This window comes from Podarcis filfolensis (genome assembly GCF_964270895.1).
Source record: "Podarcis filfolensis genome assembly, chromosome: 2".
Taxonomy (NCBI): domain Eukaryota; kingdom Metazoa; phylum Chordata; class Lepidosauria; order Squamata; family Lacertidae; genus Podarcis; species Podarcis filfolensis.
Window position 1 is genome coordinate 79,833,527 of NC_139605.1, and position 20,730 is coordinate 79,854,256.

Consider the following 20,730-nt stretch of genomic DNA (forward strand, 5'->3'; position numbering starts at 1 on the left):
TCGGCATTTTAAACCATATCCATCTTTGCTATTATGCATCACTCAGCATCTGGGTTGCAATTTGTATCAACCAATGCATCTTCTGCCAGATTCCCATAATCCTCCCACCTCCAAAACATGGTGAAGTAAAAAAAGAAATTGACAAAATCAACCAAGATCAACCAATGGTCTGTTTAAATATAAGGCTATGCTCCTACCAAGCAAATGGAAAAAAGGGTTCTGGACAAAATATGGAGGAAGCAGAGGGCTAGCAAGCTGAATGGAAAGAGGCCAAAGGAAATAGGAGAACAAGTGACAAAAGCCTAAGAAGCAAAGGATTGCTGAATGGGGGGGGGGGGTAGGAACAGTAAGCAATAGACGGAGAAACACAGAACTGAATAAAGAAAACATTTCTTGATTTATAAGAACATCTAAAAAAGAATAATCAGAGCTAAGTGCTAGATTGTGAGTATGACTCAGACTCTTATGCTGAATGTCAGGGACCAGAAAAAACTCTCTAGGGAATTAAAGTACCAGAAGTTCACTATAAGACAAGATGGAAATACAGGTCAGTCTCTTTCCTTAAAGGTGGGCGTGGGAACAACAATGTTCTTTAGTTTTTAATGAGCTGTTGTTACAATTGTGTAACAAGCACAGCAAGCATTTGGGTATGTTCATACACACCCTACTGAGAGGTTTAGGACCTTTCACTGGAGTTATAGCACACACTTGTCTATGAGTATGTGTTAACCCTTAACCTTATGCCCCTGTGTCAATGTTATGCTCATGCCATGATCTACCGATATCTACAGATTCGCATACTCCTGTTCAAACCATAGAACAGCAACAGAAATATTGCCCATTAACCCATCATAATCACAAGCAGGGGCAGAGGAAGGGGATGCAGTGGATGCGGTCCACCCTGGGTGTCACCACTGGCAGGGGGGGGGACAAAATGCCGGGTGCCACTCATCGTGGGGCCTGCAGCATGCCCCAGCCACGCGTCTCTCCTGGGAGAGACGCAGTGGCTTCAGCTTGCACAGGCTCCACGCTGCCCAAATGGTCCGCCCACTGCCTCCCCGCCCCCAGCTGTAGGGCGGTGTGTGTGGGAGGAGGCAGGCAGACTCCAGAGGCCCGGCGGTGCACCCCAGCCCTGGGCACGCTGCCCCAGGTGCCCAAGTGACTTCCTCCGCCACTGATCACAAGCAATATATTTCTTTATCAAATACAGAAATTGTGTGCATTCATTGTACATACTCATATGAGCAGTCTTCAAAGTGCATTGAATTTATAACACATGCTTTGAATGGACTTTTGTGCACTGCTGTCTTATTGAGGAATATGCTATTTAGCTCTGACAGGTCAATGGATGGGTTCTTACTGCAATTGGAAAGTTTGTGACATGTGTTACATATGCAGCAAGTTTGTTAACTTACCAGCAACACAACAGAATAGCATATTTTACAGATATGCACAAATTGCCAAACAAGCTTTTTAAAAAACAAAAACCCATCACAGTCTTTTAAAATGCACTAATACTGTATTAAGCTGTGTATTAAGCTAAACTATTGTTCTAACTCTCTGGACACAAAAGGTTACGCCATAACAAATGTGTGAACCTCTAAGGTGCTACAAGACGGCTGTTTTTTACCTTTAGACAGTTAATAAAAACTTGGATCTAATACAAAACTGGATATACATTTGAAATACACCCCCCCAAACATGGGACATAATGCAGCCCATTAGGCATGTTCTTACCTATCTACTCTTGTAGCCAATCAAGTTGTTCATAGAAACAACAAAAAATTATCTATTACTTCAAAGTAATATGAAGTTGCAATTCTATAGTCAGCCAGATATTGCCATCCTCCCCCCGCCCCCTTATTATTTCACTAAAGCACCTTTATCTAATTTTGATACTTCTCCATATCTGTGCAGCACTCACATCCACCTGAATTGGCATTAATTTGCAATCATGCTCACTGAAGGCTCTGTGCACCTCACCAGCACATCAAATGTCAATAAAATCCATTAGCTTATTCTCAAGTAACACAAGAGTGCAGCAACTGAGACTAGTTTTAGAAGGGTTCAGGTCACAATTTGAATTTATTCTGTAAGAACCAAAGTAGACATGACAGCACCAGACCCTTTTGTTTAATTCCAGGTCTCTCTGTATAAAAACATGTCATCCTGGGATACGTGAGGGACACAACGGTATACAATTACAAAAAAAGTAGAGATGCTCTAGCACTTAGCTACATAAATTCCTTACTCTCACTAAAACCAATGAAACAATATTATTATTGATACATTTCCCTGAAGTAGCAGGATGTCTTCAGGCAGGCTTTGGAAGCAGTTAAAAAAACAAAAAGGGGAGAAAGATACAAATTACAATATACAAAAGGAGGGAAGTTACAAAGATACAAATTAGTTTCAGTTTAGGACAGTTTACTGGGCTTGCAGAGTAAGGATTGTATATATGTGGTGCAACCCTACACATTTTTACTTAGAAGTAATATTTAAGGGAAGTTGCTTGCTATGCCATTGAGGGGGGGGGGGAATCATTTTATTTTGAAACTGTTATGCCAAGACTTCACATCCAAATGGGCAACTTTCCTGTCTTTGACAGAATCTCAACTTATAAACATTGTGATAGCTTTTGAAAATTATTGAATGCTCAATAATAACTACCACCACACTAACTGAGCCACATGATGTCAGAGGCCCCACGGCCCCATGTGCCCCAGTCTAGATATGATCGGAAGACCTTCTCATCTTGCCTCCCTTTCTTCTTCTCACTGCATATGGAGCTAAGATGGTAATGGTTTATTGAACAGATCATTCTAGTTATCAATAAATACTTGCTCATGAGGTTACTAGCAAAACAAGGTTAAAAATATAATACATAATAATTGAAACCAACAAATAGAAGACAACAAAAAACTTTCATGGCAATAAAGCAGTGGCCCTCTCCCCCCCCCCCATGTAGGCCACATGAAAATTGCTGAGGATCATAACAGACCATGTAATGATTTTTCTGCCTGCTGCGCTAGATAGTGTATGATTTTTAACTGGATATGCTGAGTGATGCTCGCTAACCACTGGTGGTCTACACCAAGGTCTACACCGGTGGTCTACACCAAGCCCATGGACATTTCAGGAAAGCCTTCCTGGGAAAACTATTTCATGGCTGGGGTGCTACTGCCAGCCCTGTGCCTTCAACCCCACTGCAAGCATCTCCCTGGCAGCCACATGTCACACTTCACTTGCAAGGGGACCAAGAGCAGGGCCTCCAAAGAGGATCTTAAGTTTTGGGTAAACATATATGGGAAATGGCCTTTCAGGTAATCTGGCCCCAAGTCCAATGCCAGGTCAAAGCCTGCAAGAACTCATACTCTTTTAAGAATTGCACAAGGAAAACCCTGAAACACATGGATTTTTCCTTCTCTACTAGCCTCCCCAAGCCTGATACCCTCCAGATGTTTTGAACTACAGCTCCCATCAGCACCAGTCAGCATAGGAATTGTGGTAAAATATACCTATAATGCGCAAGTTCCCCCAATAGTTGGGGAGGACTATTCTGTACAATACTTCAAGGAACAGGGTACCAGGAGTCCGGACATGGCAATGCGCAGAAGGAGAATAGAAGGGGAAGCTAGAGACACATGGGGAAATTGTCAAGCAGGGGTTTTCTGGCTCTTCCCTTGGCTAGCCAGATGCAGCAGAAGAGAGGAAGGGGGTGTTGCTAGGCAACAGCCTCGTGTCTATAGAGTCCTTCTCTCCTGTAGGTGGAGAAAGAAGGTAAGAAAGGACATGAGGCAAGTGTGACCTAGGATAGCAAATGTTTTCCCTCAACCACCTAACCTCATACCTATAGTCACATACTAACAGTAAGTAAATCAGAGAAACGTATCATTGACTATCACCATGTCAGCTGGACCTTAATAATTAACACTCATTAATTTTTATTTTTTATTTTGCCCACCAGACATTTTGGTAAGAACCCAATCCATCACAAAACCCCGACATAGCAACTTGATATGTTCTGCTGTGCTCTGTGATATTAGTAAGTTTTCACAGGCACTTGAAACAAAAACTTCATTTTATTATTAGTATATCCCATCACCTAGAATTCAAAACCTAAAAGAAAAGACTGTGTTTCCAAATCAGGCTAAAAAAGGAAGATTCTTTTATCTCATAAGTTCATAAAGAGAAAAGGAAACATGCATGCGCTAGTTACTCACTTTTAGAAGTCCTATAGAAGCCATTTCACTGCCCAAGAAGGCTTCCATTGCATGAGCTGTTGGCCAAGCATGTGCTCCATTGGGCAGAAAAGAGAGAAAGCAGGAAAAGAACCAGAGAGAGAGAAGCTATTGCATCCATCCTTTGATAGGGAAAAGCATTCAGGATTGTGCAAAACAGAATCCACACATACCTTTGAAACAACCAATACCTTATAAAGCCATGAGTGCAGTGGCCATGAAAAGTCAGTGAGAAGTGAAGAAGGCACAGGTTACACCAAGAACCCAAGTGAGTGAAACATACTTTTGATTGGTGACAAACTTACTAACAGTTGAACCAGAAATTCAATGAAGGGTAGAATTTCTATCTGACAATTCTCTTGCCCAACCAGACCCTCCAGCTACTGCTGAGGTGACATATATAGGAAACCACATTCCCTTGGGATGGGCAGGTTATTGGCTGCCTCTTAAAATTGAGTTTAGGCCTTTTAAAAATAAACTAAAAGCCAATAATAACAAGCTGGCCAAACCTTAGCTTTCAAACATGGCCAATACTGACTCAGTTCATCAGAGCAAATAGGCAAGAGTATTGCCAATTAGCTTGCAAAGCAGCCGAGATGTACTGCAACATATTGCACTTTGATTTAGCCAACTCGATTCTTGAACAGCTTAATAGCAAATAAGGCTGTTGAGGAAACTTCAGTAGAGGTGAAACTGACAGGAACAAAAGCAAAGGTCACATTTGACAGTGGGAAGGAGGCATCAGTTTTTAGAAGTGGCTCCCACTCAACACAAGAGGGTTGGCAGGTCTTGTATACCACAGAAAATGAAAGAAGACTGCAATGCAAATAGAACAGAGGAAAATAAATTCTTAAGAGTCACTAATGAATTGCTGTTGCACATTTTTTAAAAGCAACTATTCCAAAGATGACAACTAAAGAGCCAGGGAAAAAAGGTTAAAATTCAAACCTGAAAGCAATTGCTGCTGAACAATTTCCACCCACCAACTGCATTTCATGGAAACTATACCAAAATGAATGCAATTGTATAGCAGGTAGCACTGGGTAGATGTCACTCAAGGTGGTTTAAAAAGTGCAGATGTTTGGCAGGTAATTTGATCCTGTGGATCAACTTCAGCGGCATAAACAATGTACCATGCTTGTCTCCTGGATGTGTCCACAACCAAAATACATGGTTGTAAGTACACCTCCCAGCTGAGCAACAAGATGGGGGGCAGGAAGGGGAACAGAGGAGGCTGAATTACTCATCTCTGTCATTTGAACATTCTGCTAAGGAGGCTGTCAGGCATCCAAGTTATTCAACCCTAGCTGCCCCTAAGCAGGGTACTCAGTCGGAAAACGTGTAAACAGCTCAACCGAAGGATAGCTTCTAGTACAGCCAAGGTGCTCCCAGTTTGAAATAAAGTTTGTGCCCAACCAGCTAATTCTGCCCCCAGCTGATTGTTGACCTTCAAAAAGGTCAAAGGGAAACAGTTTACTTCCTGTCAGTTTCTCCCGCCCCATATTCAGTGAGGAGACATGCATTTCTGTTAGCTGAATGGCAGACTTCTGGAAGGCTGGGGAAGAGGATGACTTTGCTCCCCAACCACACCCCAGCTCCTTTCTTAGCTACTTCTCATATAGCCTTTGGTCAGATGGCATGGAGTTAAGGATCTCCACACAGCCTCCCCAAGGCAGGAGATCAGATGAGTTTCAAGTTTAAAATGGATCCTGTGGGAAATACAGTATAATGGCAGAAGATTCAGTCATGTGCATAGCTCAAACTTCACAGGAGTAAACTTTGAAGCCATTTCGGAGGTATGCAAAGAGCTATGAATTTGGGAGCTCATCCATCTAGAGGATGAGGTATCTATAGAGAGTATCCATAACCAAAAAAGAAGAAAGAAAGATGTAGCCTCAGAGTCAATTTGTAAAGTTCAAAATTATACCCAGAAAAACATGCATCAGGAATCTGTTCAGGTTGCTGTCTTCCATGGCTGCTTGTCCAATTGCCAGGAAATCCAGAACAATATTTTTAATTGTTGTTGCCAGCCGGTTCAGTATGCACATATGCTTTTTTTCTAGCTTCCTCCCTGCCTGAAGATAGTTGCCCCAGGGCTATTTCCTCCCTGTTCATCTTTGCCTCTTTCATGCTGTTTTTCACCACTTAGCTTTTCATGCTCCTAGAAGCTGTTTCCACTGTTGTGGCACGCCAACTTTAGCATGGACCTCTTGTTGCATGACCCTTTAACTCGGATTCCCCATTTCTGCCATCTTGGCAGAGCAACAACTCACTTTACACATATCATTTCCCTTTCCAGCAGTATCCCTTGCAGCTTCAGAAATCCCCATAGTTCTGCAGAGTGGCAACTAGGTCACATGGATTGAGTATGTTCCAAGGCCAGCTCCTCCTCCTTGCTGTTGGAAATAACCTGGCCAGTAAAGGATTCTGGGGATTTTGAATGTTTCTCATTGTTCCTGTGGTTAGGATCCCAAATGGAATTTGGCTAGTGTGGGGTGGGGAAACGGAGCTCCCTTGAACGCTGGCAACTGAAGGAGAGCGTCAAAGTGGCTTGGCCAGTGGAAGGTCCCTCAGCGCTGTTTGGGGGCGACGGTGAATTCAGGGTGCTGTGAGCCAGCAACCCCCTCAAGATGAGCACATGCTTATCTATTACCCACAGCTCCCCATTCATTCAAATGATGCCACATAAAATGATGTGGCTAGCTCAGTCAGTAGAGCACGAGGCTCTTAATCTCAGGATTTGTGGGGTCGAGCCTCACACTGGGTGAAAGATTCCTGCATTGCAGAGGGTTGGACTAGTGATGGCCAAACTTGGCCCTCCAGCTGTTTTGGGACTACAATTCCCATCATCCCTGACCACTGGTCCTGCTAGCTAGGAAGGATGGGAGTTGTAGTCCAAAAATAGCTGGAGCGCCAAGTTTGGCCATGATCCTCCAATTCTATGATTTCCATGAAGGCCATTCCAACTGCTGTTTTGTTTTGTTTGGATCGCAAGGGGACTGTCTTCCAAGTAATGGGAGTTCCAATCTCAGGTCTGCCGCCCGAAGCCATTCGCAGACTCCGGAGCGCCGCTGCCAAAGGAGTTGGCGCTACTGCATTGGGCGCGTGTGTGACGGACTGACTGCGCAGGAGAGACCCCGGACTCCCTGCCTTCCCGCTCGACACTTGCGCCACCATAAGAGGCGGTTGTGGAGTCCAAATAAAAAGCCTCAGTTTAAAGCGGGCTCCCCGTACCCTCAGGGACAGGACCTGAGGTAAAAAAAAAATGTGCTTCCCGGTGTGGAAGACGCCTGCGGGAGCTGCCGTTCTCCCACCTGAGCTCCCACCATGTTCTTCGCTGCCTACACTCCTTCCCCCTGCTTACGCCCGCCTGGGGGCACCTCACACACACACACACCCCGCTATGCAGAAACGCGGGGAGTTCTCCTGCCTCACGCGGACATTTTGCGCCCCCCTTTCCGCCCGCCGCCTTGGCACTCAGCAGCGGTGGGCGGGCAGGACTGTGTTGCGCCACGCGAGGCCGCTTCTTCCCGCCTGCGGCCTCCGCTCTGGAGCAGCCCAGCGCCTCAGGTGAAGCGCCTCAGCTGAGAGAGAGAGCGAGCCGCCTCCCCTTCTCGGGCCGCGCCGCTGAGCGCTGCGGTAGCCCGTCTCCTCAGGCCGCCTCTGCGGTTGACAAGCGCTGGGCAAGGCAGTGCAGCTAGACGTGCTCAATCCACAGAGCCTGGCTGCTGCCGCCTCCGCCGCCGCTCTTCTTCCCGCCACGTCCCCTCGCCGTCGCCTCACGCCCGCTTCCCGCCCCTTCCAGCCAGGCCTGGGCTCCTGAAACGGGGCAGGCCTTCCCTGAGGAAAACGACCCGGCTTTGTTCATTCCGGGCAGCCGAGAGGCGCCTTCCTATTATGTCTGAAGCGGCCTGTGTGTGTGTGTGTTGTGTGCTTGTAATGGCAGTTTCGGGCTGGGGACGGCCCAGTGCGGGAGAATGGCTTCCAGCCTTTCCCGAAAAGCCGAGCCTAGGCAGCCAGCAGGCAAAAGGCGGGGAGGTGGTGGAGGAGGCCGGGGCTGGAAACCCGCCTGCCGCGGTCTGTGTGTGCGGAATGACTAAACGTTTATTGGGGAGCTACCCGAGGCTCTCGGCGTCTCCTACACAAGCACAGTTCACCTCTCTCTGCCGCCGCCGCCGCCCCCCTCCGCCTCCCGCGGCGTGGAACGCCCCCCCCTTCCGCCCCGTTCTCCTCTCCTCTCCCTGCTGCTGCTGCTGCTGCTGCTGCTGCTGCTGCTTCTCCTCCTTCTCCTTCTCTCTCCCCTGTAGCGAATTAGAGATTTCGTGGCTTAATTGAGGAATCCAAGTGTTTCTGCCTAATTCCAACCTTCCCCGCCCCCCCCCCCGCCCCGCGCGCCTCGCTTCTCGTGCTATCCCCGGCAAGGCGAGCACTTCAGCCCCGCACCCCGCATCCGTTCAATGAAGCAGCACAGATCCACGGCGGCTCCAAGTGGGTTTTTGCAGGACGAGAAGGAGGAGGAGGAGGAGGTGGCGGCGGCGGCGGCGGCGGTGGAGGAGGAAAGGAGCTGGCGGCGGCGGCAGCAGCAGCAGCAGCAGGCATCTTTGCAAGGAAGCCTTTCGGGTCTAGCTCGGCTTCTGGGGATTTAAGTGTCACTCAAAGCATCCCCAAATCAGCTCGCTGCTCCTCTGCGCTTTCTTCGCGGGCATCGATTCGAGCCCTGAGCGGTGCATTTCTGCAATTTCCTACCAGGGAAGGTAAGGAGGCTGTGAGTGCCAAATGCACCACGGCGGCGGCGGCGGCAGCAGCAGCAGCAGCATGGTCACTGACAGCCTAGACTTCTCGTCCGGGTAACTTCCCCTCTTGCCCTCTTCCAGCCCCCCACCCCACCCCACCTTTCCTAGGAATGGTGGTGGTGCAGTTGGGCACGATGTGGTGGTGCATATAGGCACGATCGCCTTCTCGCATTGCCCCATCCCTTCTATAGACGCTCGATCTCCTTAGGTGGAATAATAATAATACAATAAAAACCGAAAAAAGAAAGACGTGGCCTTTTGTCTCAGCCTCTTTGCATGGGGTTAAGGCTCTGTAGATCCTACTTTTTACTTTTTTTCCTGTGTAAAGAATCCTGAGCATCGCAGGACCCACGACGTCATCCAGCGATCCCCCGCTCTTAATTTCTGTGCCCCCAAGACCACCTCTCTCTCTCTCTCTCTCTCTCTCTCTCTCTCTCTCTCTCTCTCTCTCTCTCTTTTTCCAGGCGCTCAGGCAACCATCTCACCCCTACCAAGAAACTCGTCATCATCTCACATCCCCCCTTCCCCCAAATGCTATAGGCTGAGCCCTTTCCAGCCACCCATTGCTAACTCGGGCCCCCTCCCCCCCGCGATTTCACCCACCATTTGCTATTCCCAAAGAGCATAAAGTCTAGCTTTTCCCCCTCCCCCATGTGCACGCCTTGCATTCCCATTTTAACCTCTTTTTCCTTCCGTTCCTAATCCGATTTTGCACATTTCCCCATTTAAACTAGGTTGCAAAACTGCTGTAACCTGCAACTCTTGAAACTTCCTCGGTTGTTGAAGTCTATGTTATTTTACTTAAAAGGACAACAGCAACAAAAAACAACCTCTTAATCCTTTTTTGGATTACTCTCTTTTTTTAAATAATGCATTTCCTTCTTCCCCTTTAATTTTTTTCTTTCCTCCTTTCCTTCTTTTTTTTGGCAAGGAAATTTGCTCCATCTCCAGCAGCAACCACTGCTCCTTTTGATGTTGTGGTACGCCGTGCGCATGCGCTCCACATTAGAATTACTGCACTGGCTAGAATAAGTTGGATCTCTTCTTCTCTTCCACTGAAGCCCTAAATCATATCAAAAGCTAAAGGGATGCTGAGAGTCCGGGAAAAGGGTTGCTTTGGAATTTGGTCGTTGCCCTTAATCATAACAGTGGTGTGTGCACAGAGGTAAGTGGCCAAAGGGTCTCTCTTTTTCGCCTTCACTTTGAATTGTACTGTATAACTGGGAGGTGCAGAATGCATCTTGCGAGATAGAGACAGGGAAAACCGCTCTCTCCTCATGTCTTTTTACCCCTTTCTTTAGTGCTAATGATCCCAGCAATATGTCCCTGGTAAAAGAGACCGTGGATAGACTGCTGAAAGGCTACGACATTCGGCTGAGGCCAGATTTCGGAGGTAATTCGATTGCTTTTGTAGAAAAGCCTGCTCCACGCTCAGGCTGTCCCTTCTCCGGAGTGTGTGTGTGTGTATGTGTATGTGTGTGTGTGTGTGCGCGCACGCGTGTGTGTGTTTTCAACATGGTGTGAGCGCTGCTCCTGCTCTGCATCTATGTTGCCATTTTCTGAAGCTCGACCCAAAGTTAAGCCAATTGTTCCCCAATTTCCCTTAGTCCAGAACGGCCGTGACACGATCCTTTAAATCTCCTCGTGTGTGTGTGTGTGTGTCTATATTTGTATGTTTCTGTATCTATACATACAGTACTTGGTCTCGTGTGCGCTGATTACCTATTAACGCGTAATTAAAGCTTGGCTAATTGGCTTTATGGAGATGCAAATCTCCTAAGTTTCCCCAGCATCCGTGTCACCAAGCCTGGTGTGCTGTGCCTGCGGCCACAGTAAACATTTCTCCTTTTTTTGAGTACAGGATGTTCGGCTAAGCGAGATGAAAATGTCATTCTGCTCCCCGTGAGCTGTGCGTTGGGGAGCAGGTTTCCGCGTCGTTTGTGCTTGTGTATGCTAAACCGGGTCCTTGGACCCTCTCTGAACGTATGTGGAAGCCGCTAGTACAGACGGCACTATGCTGTTACTGGGCTCCGAGGAGCGTGCGGTTCCGAGAGCCCCGTAAAGTCCTCCTTGAATCCCGAGTCAGCGTCCCTCTCGCTCGGCTTCGCCTGCTTGCAAGGGCTCGGCTAACCGGACTGAGCCCGTGCAGCAAGCAGGAACAGAAGCCTCTGGGTTGAAACTCACACTGCAAGTCTAGTGGGGTGTATCTCCGGCCAGCCACTTAAAGACACTTTACCCTATTATTAACACACGTGTGTGTGTGTGTGTGTGTGTGTGTGTGTGTGTGTGTGTGTGTGTTATATAAAGCACCCGTTGCTGACGGCGATCCTAGAAACGCTGCAAGGCAAACTCGTGGCTAAAATGAAGCCCTGCTGCCCCACCCCTTCTTCAGTCCGAATATTGCTTGCATGAATGAGTTAAATTGTGAGAGATCACAGTGCAGACCATCTTGTGTTGCAGGTCCCCCTGTGGCTGTTGGCATGAACATAGACATTGCCAGCATAGACATGGTGTCAGAAGTCAATATGGTGAGTATTTCATTTATCTTTCAGTCCATCTCCCCACAACCAGGTTTTACAAGGGTCTGTGGAATCAGTAACTGTGAATGCAGGTTCTGACTTTATCGCTTTTATTTCTCATTTACCACCAATGTGCACCAGTGCTCTCCAGTTAATTAGGCCATCTCTCCACCACCCCCCACCCCCAATTGGGTGCTTGCGTCTTCTCTACATAGATGTCAGAAAGCAGTGTGAAATAATTTCTCAAGCTATTGATTTTGGGCTATTTTTATCCGAAACGTCTGAATAAGAAAAATGCTAGTAACCTATGGTATTTTGGGGAAATCCATAGAATTACTAGAATGAGTTTTAGGAGGCCTCTTGTACAGCCACTGAAATAAAACGTTGTCCTTCAGATTAACATCTGCAAGTTTATTCCAAAAGGCTTTTAAACACTACGACTTTTAGTGTGTAAAAAGCTGGTACGATTATTATTATTTTTGACAGTCTTAGTATATAGGAGAGACCATTTCAGACATATAGTTAAGTGCTACTGAGAGACTTAGAGGAACAATAGTGGCCTCCTTTTGCTTCATGCAGGAGCGCCCCCTGCTGACATCGATTTGCACAACAGTTCAGAATATTTTAACATTTTCATCATGTATTTGGGACAGTTTAATTGTTTCAGTTACTATTGGGAGGCATGGGGATTGAGATGAATGTTCTGCACCCAAACATAAAGTTGTAATTAGGTTGATGAATGCAGTTTTTAAATGTTGCATGAACGCTTCATATAAGTTTATTGCCAGTTCTAATGTGTAGAGCCATACTATTAAATGAAAGTACAGAGGGTGAAGAGATGGGTGTGTACATATGTTGGAATGGGACCTGGATCGCATAAAATGTGGTCACACTTTGTCTTGCATATCTTTGGCCTTCCATTTTTAGAAATGGTTGTAGAAGCCATGTAAACACACTGAAAAGTTTATAAGGAAGACTGCCCTATTGTAGCATGCTATACTTGAGGCAAGTTTTTATTATTTTTATTTTATTAAAACAAAACTTCTTGCATAGTGATTGCGTTATCTGTAAGACTAGTTAATCTAGAGTTGGTAAAACACTTTTAAATATATATATTTATAAGATAGCCTCATCATATATCCATTACTCAGGCGGCAGACCACTAATGAAGGAAAGAAAGTAACAAGAAGCACTAGGGTTAACTTCTTTTGAACTTTTGGTTTTCATTTGCAGACTGTGTTGAACCTTAATATCCATTGTGTTTGTTAAAGGATCACAGTAGCTTAGCATTGTAAAATATGGAAGACTATGCTTTAATGAGATAACCAGGCAAATTATAATGACATGAAATTGTGTCAGCTCAGTTTCATTAATGAGTGAGACCTAGAGTTCAAATAGAAAATGTTCAATTTAAATTACAGATTCCCACCCCACCCCCATGCACTGTGTTTACATTTTTTTAAATGATTGCTTGGGATATTTGGCTCTATTTCATATTAGCATGAATTAACACTCGGTGACATTGTCAGGGTGTGATACTTTTCTTTCAGAAGTTATTAATGTGTCTTTGTGATAGGCATAATCTTCCAAACTTTGAAAGAACAATTCAATTTGTAATGTATTGAGAAATGGTTGCGTAAATATTAAATCTTTGCATGTTTCATGTTCAGGGACTTTGTTGTACCATGTCGGAACCTGATCACTGAGGCCATGCATGATTCCAATTCCTTCTTCCTGAAAGTGATCCTAAAGTATAATATGTCTAGTGAGAGGCGCTGAACTTTGAATTTAGATCACTGTCACGTGAACATATTCCAGCATGCTCCTAGTGTTTTGTCTATATGTCTAGAAATGGCAGATTATATTTTTGAAATCGGCCCACTACTTAGTAAAACTAACCTGGGTAACACATACCATGTTTTAATGCCTTTTTGGAAATATTAACATTTATTTTGTTCAAGAGTCTCATACTTTACAAACCTGATCTGCAAGACTGGTGTTAAAATGAGAACCTGTTCTGATCTGATGGCTGGAACTATTCTGTTTTGTTAAGAAGATAATGCAGTCTGTTATCTGTCCTCCAGAAGTTTGAATGTTGAAACTTTAGTATCAGAAAAGGTCTCTGTACAGATGAAGAATGGACATAGTGTGAAAAACAATATTCATAGTCCTACTTAGATAATACTATTTTTTTTAAAAAAGCCCAGCTGCTTGGATAAAATGAATTTGGCCTCATAAGGCTTCTTTTAATCAGATGAAAGATAAAAAAATTGTCAGCAAACTTATTTCATGAGATGGTGGGTATGTACCTGTGCCAAGGACAACACAGAGTTTCTTCACTTTCCTGTAGTGTGATCTGATTTATTTTAAAAAATAGAGGTTGCAATCCTATACACACTTGCCTGAGCATAACTCCCACTGAACTCATTGGAGCTCATTGGAGCTTAATTCTTCATAGACCTGCATAGCTTGTTCTCTGACATTTTGTCATAGAAGGCCTAGTGTTTGGGAAACACTAGTTTAGACTAACTGGTGTTTGTCTCTTACCAGAATTTTAAGCTACTTTCAAATCCTAGTTAAGGTCAATCCTCAGTTAATATTAACCCTAATTGCAACTGGTGCCAACTAACAATTACTTAAATCTGGTAACAAGAACTAGAGCAGGAGAGTGTAAGGGCTGCAGGGAAGAGAAGCACATGGTACCATGGACAGCTCCTGGTCATTCACTATTGTTAAGCCTACAATCCAATGCAATACTTTGGAATAAGCCCATTGAAATTAATGGGACATGCTTCTGAGTAGATATGAGTAGCCTTGTGCTGTACAAGATTGAGTGTGTGTCCTTTTTATACTGGGCTTGTCTGGTCAAAAGCATGAGTGACAGTTTCAAAGGTGTTTTGCTTCATTTAGAGCTTCACTTACATTTCATTGAAACTAGTGGTCTCTCACCGCCCCCCAAAGTCTAAAGTAAAATATTCAAAATGTTGTACAAGTTACTGTCTAGCACAGCTAAACCTTGGCATGTGTGACAAAACAGAAGATTTACATTGTGATCCTTAGCATGTGAACTCAAAAGTGAGCTCCACTTTTTCCTAGCAAGTGTTTTATGTTTGCAGCCTTACACACACACACTTGCCTGCAGTAGGCCTCATTGGATGCAGTGTGAATCATAGAATTGGGTTGTTGGCTACAAGTATCCAATTGTCAATAGTAACACCAATATTATTAAATGTTAGAAAATTTTAGCCCAGGTTTTTTGAACATAGTTGTCACGTAGTATCTTCTAATTGTTCATCTAACGTTCGGTCTAACACATTGTTGGCCTTTAATTTGTCAATAAATGCTGATGCAGAACCATATCTTGAGAAGATATGAGGATTATGACACACACACACACACACACACTCCTCTGCCCTCCCTCCAGTCCTGGATATATTGGTAAAGAATGTACAAGAACAATTGTTGATGCAGAAGTGAAGAGAGTGGAGATCCGTCCAAAACAACATATATGTATGGCAGTATACAATCTGAGTGACATGTGAAAGTGGCATATGAGAGCAAGCACACATTTCCATTAAACAGGCTTGTTGACAAGGAGTGTTTTTTGTTTTTAAAAAGAACTTAATTAATTTGTCAGGGTGTTGCCAGTTTATTTTTGTTCAGCAATAAAAATGTGCTCTTTTTTACTCTGGCACTGACAATCTAGTTGCCTTTCCTCACATGTGTTTCTGTTGGCGATAAATCACATTTTCCCAACACTCAAATGGCAGTATTTCATTGCTGGAAAAATGTGATTTCCTCTGCAGATTGGGACATATTCCAATAATTTTTGTAGTTTGAAGTTATGAATTTCTGCAAGCCATTTTGTGACCTTATTTACAGCTTTATTACTTCAAAGGCTTAGTACCCCTTCTATATCAAGCAAGTGTATTAAAAACAGGAATGATAAAACAAATGCTGAACACCAGGAAGAGCACCCCTTTCTCCACCACCTTCTTTTGAAACATGTCCCTCCCCATTTTTAAATATAGTTCATTGCAGACAGTGTGCTCCAACTCTACCACACATGCACATCACTGTTCCCACCCCACCCCATTTTTTTAAAGCCTCTCTCCCTTGTGAGCTAACAGCGTACACAAGAAGGTTCAAATATGTCTTGTGCAATCCTGACAACGAAAAAGTGATTTTTGGCAGCAGTTACACCACTGAGAATACTTTTGAATAGTTGACTTTGTACCTAGTTGTCAATAATTTATGTCTATCATTCTATCTTGAATGGCACTAGCTCTCTTGAGACTGAAAATATTAATGTTACTATTTTATAACAAATAATATAGCCTAGCTCAGAAATTTTGTTCAGCCAAGTGCATTATCCTAGAAATGTATGTTAGGATAGATAATGTTTGCTGTTAACTATGCAGGTGGGCATCATTTATCCATAGCGCATTTCACAGCTGCGACTAAGTGAAGAGGGCTCTTGTAATATTTTGGAACTTTTTATCATCTAAGTAACTTCAGCAGGAAACAAAATTCAGAGATGAACCTGCATGCTTGAATTCAAACAATGGATTCCCATGGAATTTCTGAGCGCCCCTTCCCCACTGGATTCTTGAGCAGAAAGAACTGGGTTTCCAAATCCAGCAGGAAGTTGTGATTGGTTTGCTGGTTGCTTTTGAAGAATCTTCTTGGCTCCCACATGAACAGATTTCACTGATTGCTAAATTTAGAGACCATTGCAATGGTTTCTATCTGCAAAGTACAAATTATCATTTTCTTCTGAGGAGTCATATGAAGGGAGCTGGAGGGGAGGACTAGAATAAACAGCATGCAGGTTAAAGCCTTTGCAGAGGCCAGAAAAGCTCCAGTGTACATATATGATAGTCAAAGTTGAACTGATGTGTATGTATGTTTAAACTACACAAGTATTTAAGATACCCAAATATAGGGAATCCATCCTCCCTCCAAAGTTCACCTGAGCTTGTAATTCACTTGCCTCAGCACCTACTGCCCCCGGTGTAGTGTTCACCTGGTTTGCCTCTTCCCATGCATTCCCAAGCTTAGGTTGCAATAGTGGGGAAGAAGACTGTTGACACCAGTTGACACTCTGAAGGCCTCCAAACATGCTTGGTGCTTCTATATGCTGTGTGTCTGTACTTTCTAAATCCATTTGGCTCAATTCATTCAACCAGGAGGAGTTCAAATGGCATACCCCAGTAGTCTTGGTGGCATGTTCAGAAGCCTCAATTGTGTTGTTTGCCAGGAAAACTGGAAACAGTTTCCCTAGCAAACCTAGCTTAGCAGTCAAAGAGTCAGAAGAGGGTCCTCTTGTAGTTCATGGATAGGCTAAGTTTCAGGAAGCAAAGACTAGGGATAAATGGACAGTTCTCTGAAGTGGAGCAAAGATCACTATTGGGACTTGTGCTTCTCAACCTGAAGTGAGTGGTGAGGTGGCCAAGTTTGCAGATGATACTAAATTGTTCAGGATCATTAAAAAGAGATTGTGAAGAGCTCTGAAAGGACCTCTCCAAACCTGCGTGAGTGGGTGATAAAATGCAATTCAATGTGAACAAGTGTAAAATGGTAAGCAGAGATTTGGAGAAAAGAGCGGAATGGATGAATAAGTTGGCAGGGTGGTTCCCTGGGCACTTGACTTATGAGATTTCAGAGACTTCTCAGATAAAGTCTTTTCGCCCATTTAATTCTCTGAGAGAGTATAAAAAGATCAGATTCATTCTGAATTTGGGGTCTGTGTCACCCATTACAGATTGAACCATTGTAAGAAAATGAGCCCCAGTGATTCCAGAAAGAAGTGGGAAAGAAGACTGCCATAATGGGAATTGTCTGTTGTTAGCCAGGACTATACCATTTGCCTATCAGGACTGACCCACATCCTAACTTTAATAAGGGTACCTAAGCAATTAATAATATTACAAACCCTTCTGTAGCAATTTAGAGGCTATGAAGTTTCTTTTAAATGAGCTCTCAAGCTATTTGTTGCTGCCACAAAGTTAACATGCCTATTCTGCAAATTAAATTTGCTGCTGAAACAATTAAACTTATACATAGATGTTGATGCTCCTATTGTAATAGTTATACTGTGGGTAGACAAAAAAATATTTAAACATTTTGCCCTCTCTAACATATTTGCATTAACATTTAGCCATTGGAAAAACAACACAGGAAACAAGCAATATAACCACAAGGACTTTGGTAATAAGTACTGTAGTGTGGACACTGCACTGGCATTAATGGCTTTTATTATAGTATTAATTATATGGGCATCGTACTGGTCTTTAATTGCATGATTGAGTGTTGGACATGACTTTAAGGCTGAAGCATCTGATAAGTTTCCTGTGGTTTATGTATGCCATTATGCTGTTTCTGGTTATATGAGTAATGCAGAACAAACTGGAACAATACAGTGAGTGAATCCTTACATTTAACAAAGCCAGAGTAAATTATTAAAAAGTACAATTGGCTTGAAACTGGCTCTCACTAGGAAGTTGGTGCCTGCCACCTACAAACTCCTCTCTCCCAGCTGTTCCCTGTGTGCTGTGATGTCACAGAATGTTGGAATATTCAGAAATACTTTAACTGGTGAGTGGAAATTCCACTAAGAGAAATACTGACAAATAATCCAGTTTCTGTGAGCCACATCATATCCTGTAGAAGCATAAGTGTTGTTTTTTTTAAAGTCTTCAGTGTGTGTGTTATGGGTTTGACTTTTTTTATACCTTTTAACACTCAGAGCAGGCAAGCCTGCCCAATGAGAGTTGGCTCTCATGGCTGAAGGGCATTTTAGAAAGACAGATGTGTTCTGGGAGTCAGGCTTATTTATGTGAATAATTTCTATCTGACATTTCTTCTGAAGAGGTCAAAGTGACTAACAACAAAACAAAAATCCAGAGACCAATTGCTTAATATAGCAGTCCACAGCCCAAATGCTTCCTAAAAGAGAAGGTTTTTTCCAACTTGCAAAAGGCTCATAAGGAGATGGTGTGATGGGTTTCCTTTGGAAGGGGAGTCTCCAGAGCTTAGGCACAGCTCCCTGGTATCCCTATCTGTTTGAGAAGAGTTAACTTTTAAATTTAAGCAGGAACTTTGAAGAGACTGTTGGACAATGATATTTCTTCTTAATAATCTGAGACACGAACGAGTCTTTTGCTGATGCACCATCCCCATTGCATGAGCTGTGATTAAACCAGGAAATCTCTAAGGAGGAATCATTTTCTGTTTCATCTTTATTGGGAAATCACGGTTCCAAACTTTGGAAAAAGTTGAAGTTGGTTTAGGATTCTGGATTGTTTGGAAGTTGTCAACATAATCTCTCAGCTGAGATGAAACTTGGTATTTAGGCATGTGCTGAAGGAAGAAGCAAAGGGATGCAGAAGCAAAAGGCTCTTTCATATTTTGGCTTAGTTTGAACTGGGCCATATTTAAATGTGAAACAATGATCAGCACTTCCTAAACTAGAAAATGCATACTAGAAAGCAGATGGGAGAAGGAGAAAATGGTTAGGAAATAAGTCATACAGAGATCAATTGATGGAGAAGCTTAAAATACTTTTAAAAAAGATCTTGAAGACTTGGAATATGTGTAATTATAGCTTTTGTTGCCACTGGAGCAAGTAGAAAGCATTTCTTACATGTCAGCTGTGTTTTTTGGTCATATAAAATTGTATGAGTTTCTATCAGCCGGATGTTTGCTCTGCCAGACTCTTTTCATAATAAGAATCTGAGCTTGAAGTGCTGAGTGCTTTGAAAAAGCTGTCCACTTCAGTTGAAAGAGACAAACTAGGCATTAAGCTTGTTTGAAAACCTAGTATCAATTTTGGGGTCTGAGAAATTTTGAAAACTCTGGCTCTTAAGCTTTATTGCCTATTAAATGTTTTATGGGAGCTTGAAAGTATGAATTATTTATTTGAGACATAGGTCCGTTCTAACCTACTTCTGTAAAACTTTGCATTTTTGCTTATATAAAGTATTTCATGCTGTTTACTTTAGCATTAAAATATACTAAACTATTGACAGTATTATTACTGCTGTACCTCTTTCCCCGCTTTCTAAGCAGCACCTGAAGTGGTGTGCAATATGCTAAAAACAATACAAAATGCCACAATAAAAATTAAATTACATCTTTAAAAAAAGCCTGGAAAACTCAGCCCTAAGAGCATCATACAGTAGAAATACCAGCAACCTGGGAGATAGTAGTTCTCCCTAGGGTTAACACAGTTGCAACCACCTCTTCCATGATCTTCCAGATATGCTCTCTGCTGCCCAGGATGTTGCAGAAACTAAGATGGAGGGGGGATATGGGATCCTTCCTTCTCTCACCACGCACCACTACTGCTTCTGCAACCACTGGATAGGTCAATAAAAAGAAGAGAGGGATTTGTTGGTTTGTTTGTTTTTTGGGTACACTGGTAAAAACAAGTGGGTGTTTTCCCAAACCCTTGGAAAATAATCTGAGTTTTTCCAGTGCAGTGCCCCCACAACACCTCCCCACCAATAACTCTGGATTATTTCTGAATGAATCCAAGGAGCATTTGGGACAGCATGCCCATCTGTAGTGCATGACCCAAGAGAAGGCAGGACACTTTGCAGTCACAATACAAGTTGGGACATGGAACGGTGCCTTCTTCCTAGTAGTGTAACATTTAAGCAAACTCAGTATTTGAGTGGGGATGAACTTAAAAGGTGTAATGATAATGTGTCAGGTTTGTTATCCAGTGTGAATAGTGCTATTTACGATATGCAGTTACTTCCACCCCTTTTTATTTAAGTACGTAGGGGTAGCTGGGATAAATGATTGTGGGCAATAGCGTGAAGGGAGGAGAGGTTTGATCCCCCCCCCCCCGCTTTAGCACTAGAGCAAACTTCTTTTTAATTGTGTAACGATGATTCCTTTTGCATCCTTCATTTTTATCGAGCAGCTATAATAGCTTTAGGGCTAGTGGCACTATAACATCAAGAGTAAGTTTCTCCCACTGCTCCACAGAAATAGTGGTAGGTAGTCGCAGTCTGTTTCATGTAATGTAACATCCAAAATGTCCATACTATCTAAGTGAAAGAAAGTGTATGTGGCTGAAATTAAATGTATTTGTAGTTGCACATAGTACTTCTTGCTATATTTTCTTCAATTTTTCTTATTTTCTTTAACATTTAGGGTTGCTTAGGG

The 20,730-nt window shown here is 43.3% G+C and overlaps 1 protein-coding gene across 4 annotated transcripts in view; it reads left to right on the forward strand.

Moving 5' to 3' along the window:
• Positions 1-8,794: 8,794 nt before the first annotated feature.
• GABRB2 (gamma-aminobutyric acid type A receptor subunit beta2) overlaps positions 8,795-20,730 on the forward strand; it is a 103,849-nt gene continuing 91,913 nt past the window's right edge. For 2 of the 4 annotated variants that reach the window (XM_083597197.1, XM_083597198.1), the window contains exons 1-4: positions 8,795-8,995; positions 9,966-10,199; positions 10,336-10,427; positions 11,495-11,562. In XM_083597197.1, the coding sequence (XP_083453323.1) occupies positions 10,123-10,199; positions 10,336-10,427; positions 11,495-11,562 (237 nt within the window). In that variant the 5' untranslated portion in view covers positions 8,795-8,995; positions 9,966-10,122. The remainder of the gene's footprint in view (positions 8,996-9,965; positions 10,200-10,335; positions 10,428-11,494; positions 11,563-20,730) is intronic. The other 2 variants (XM_083597199.1, XM_083597200.1) reach the window with 2 other exon arrangements.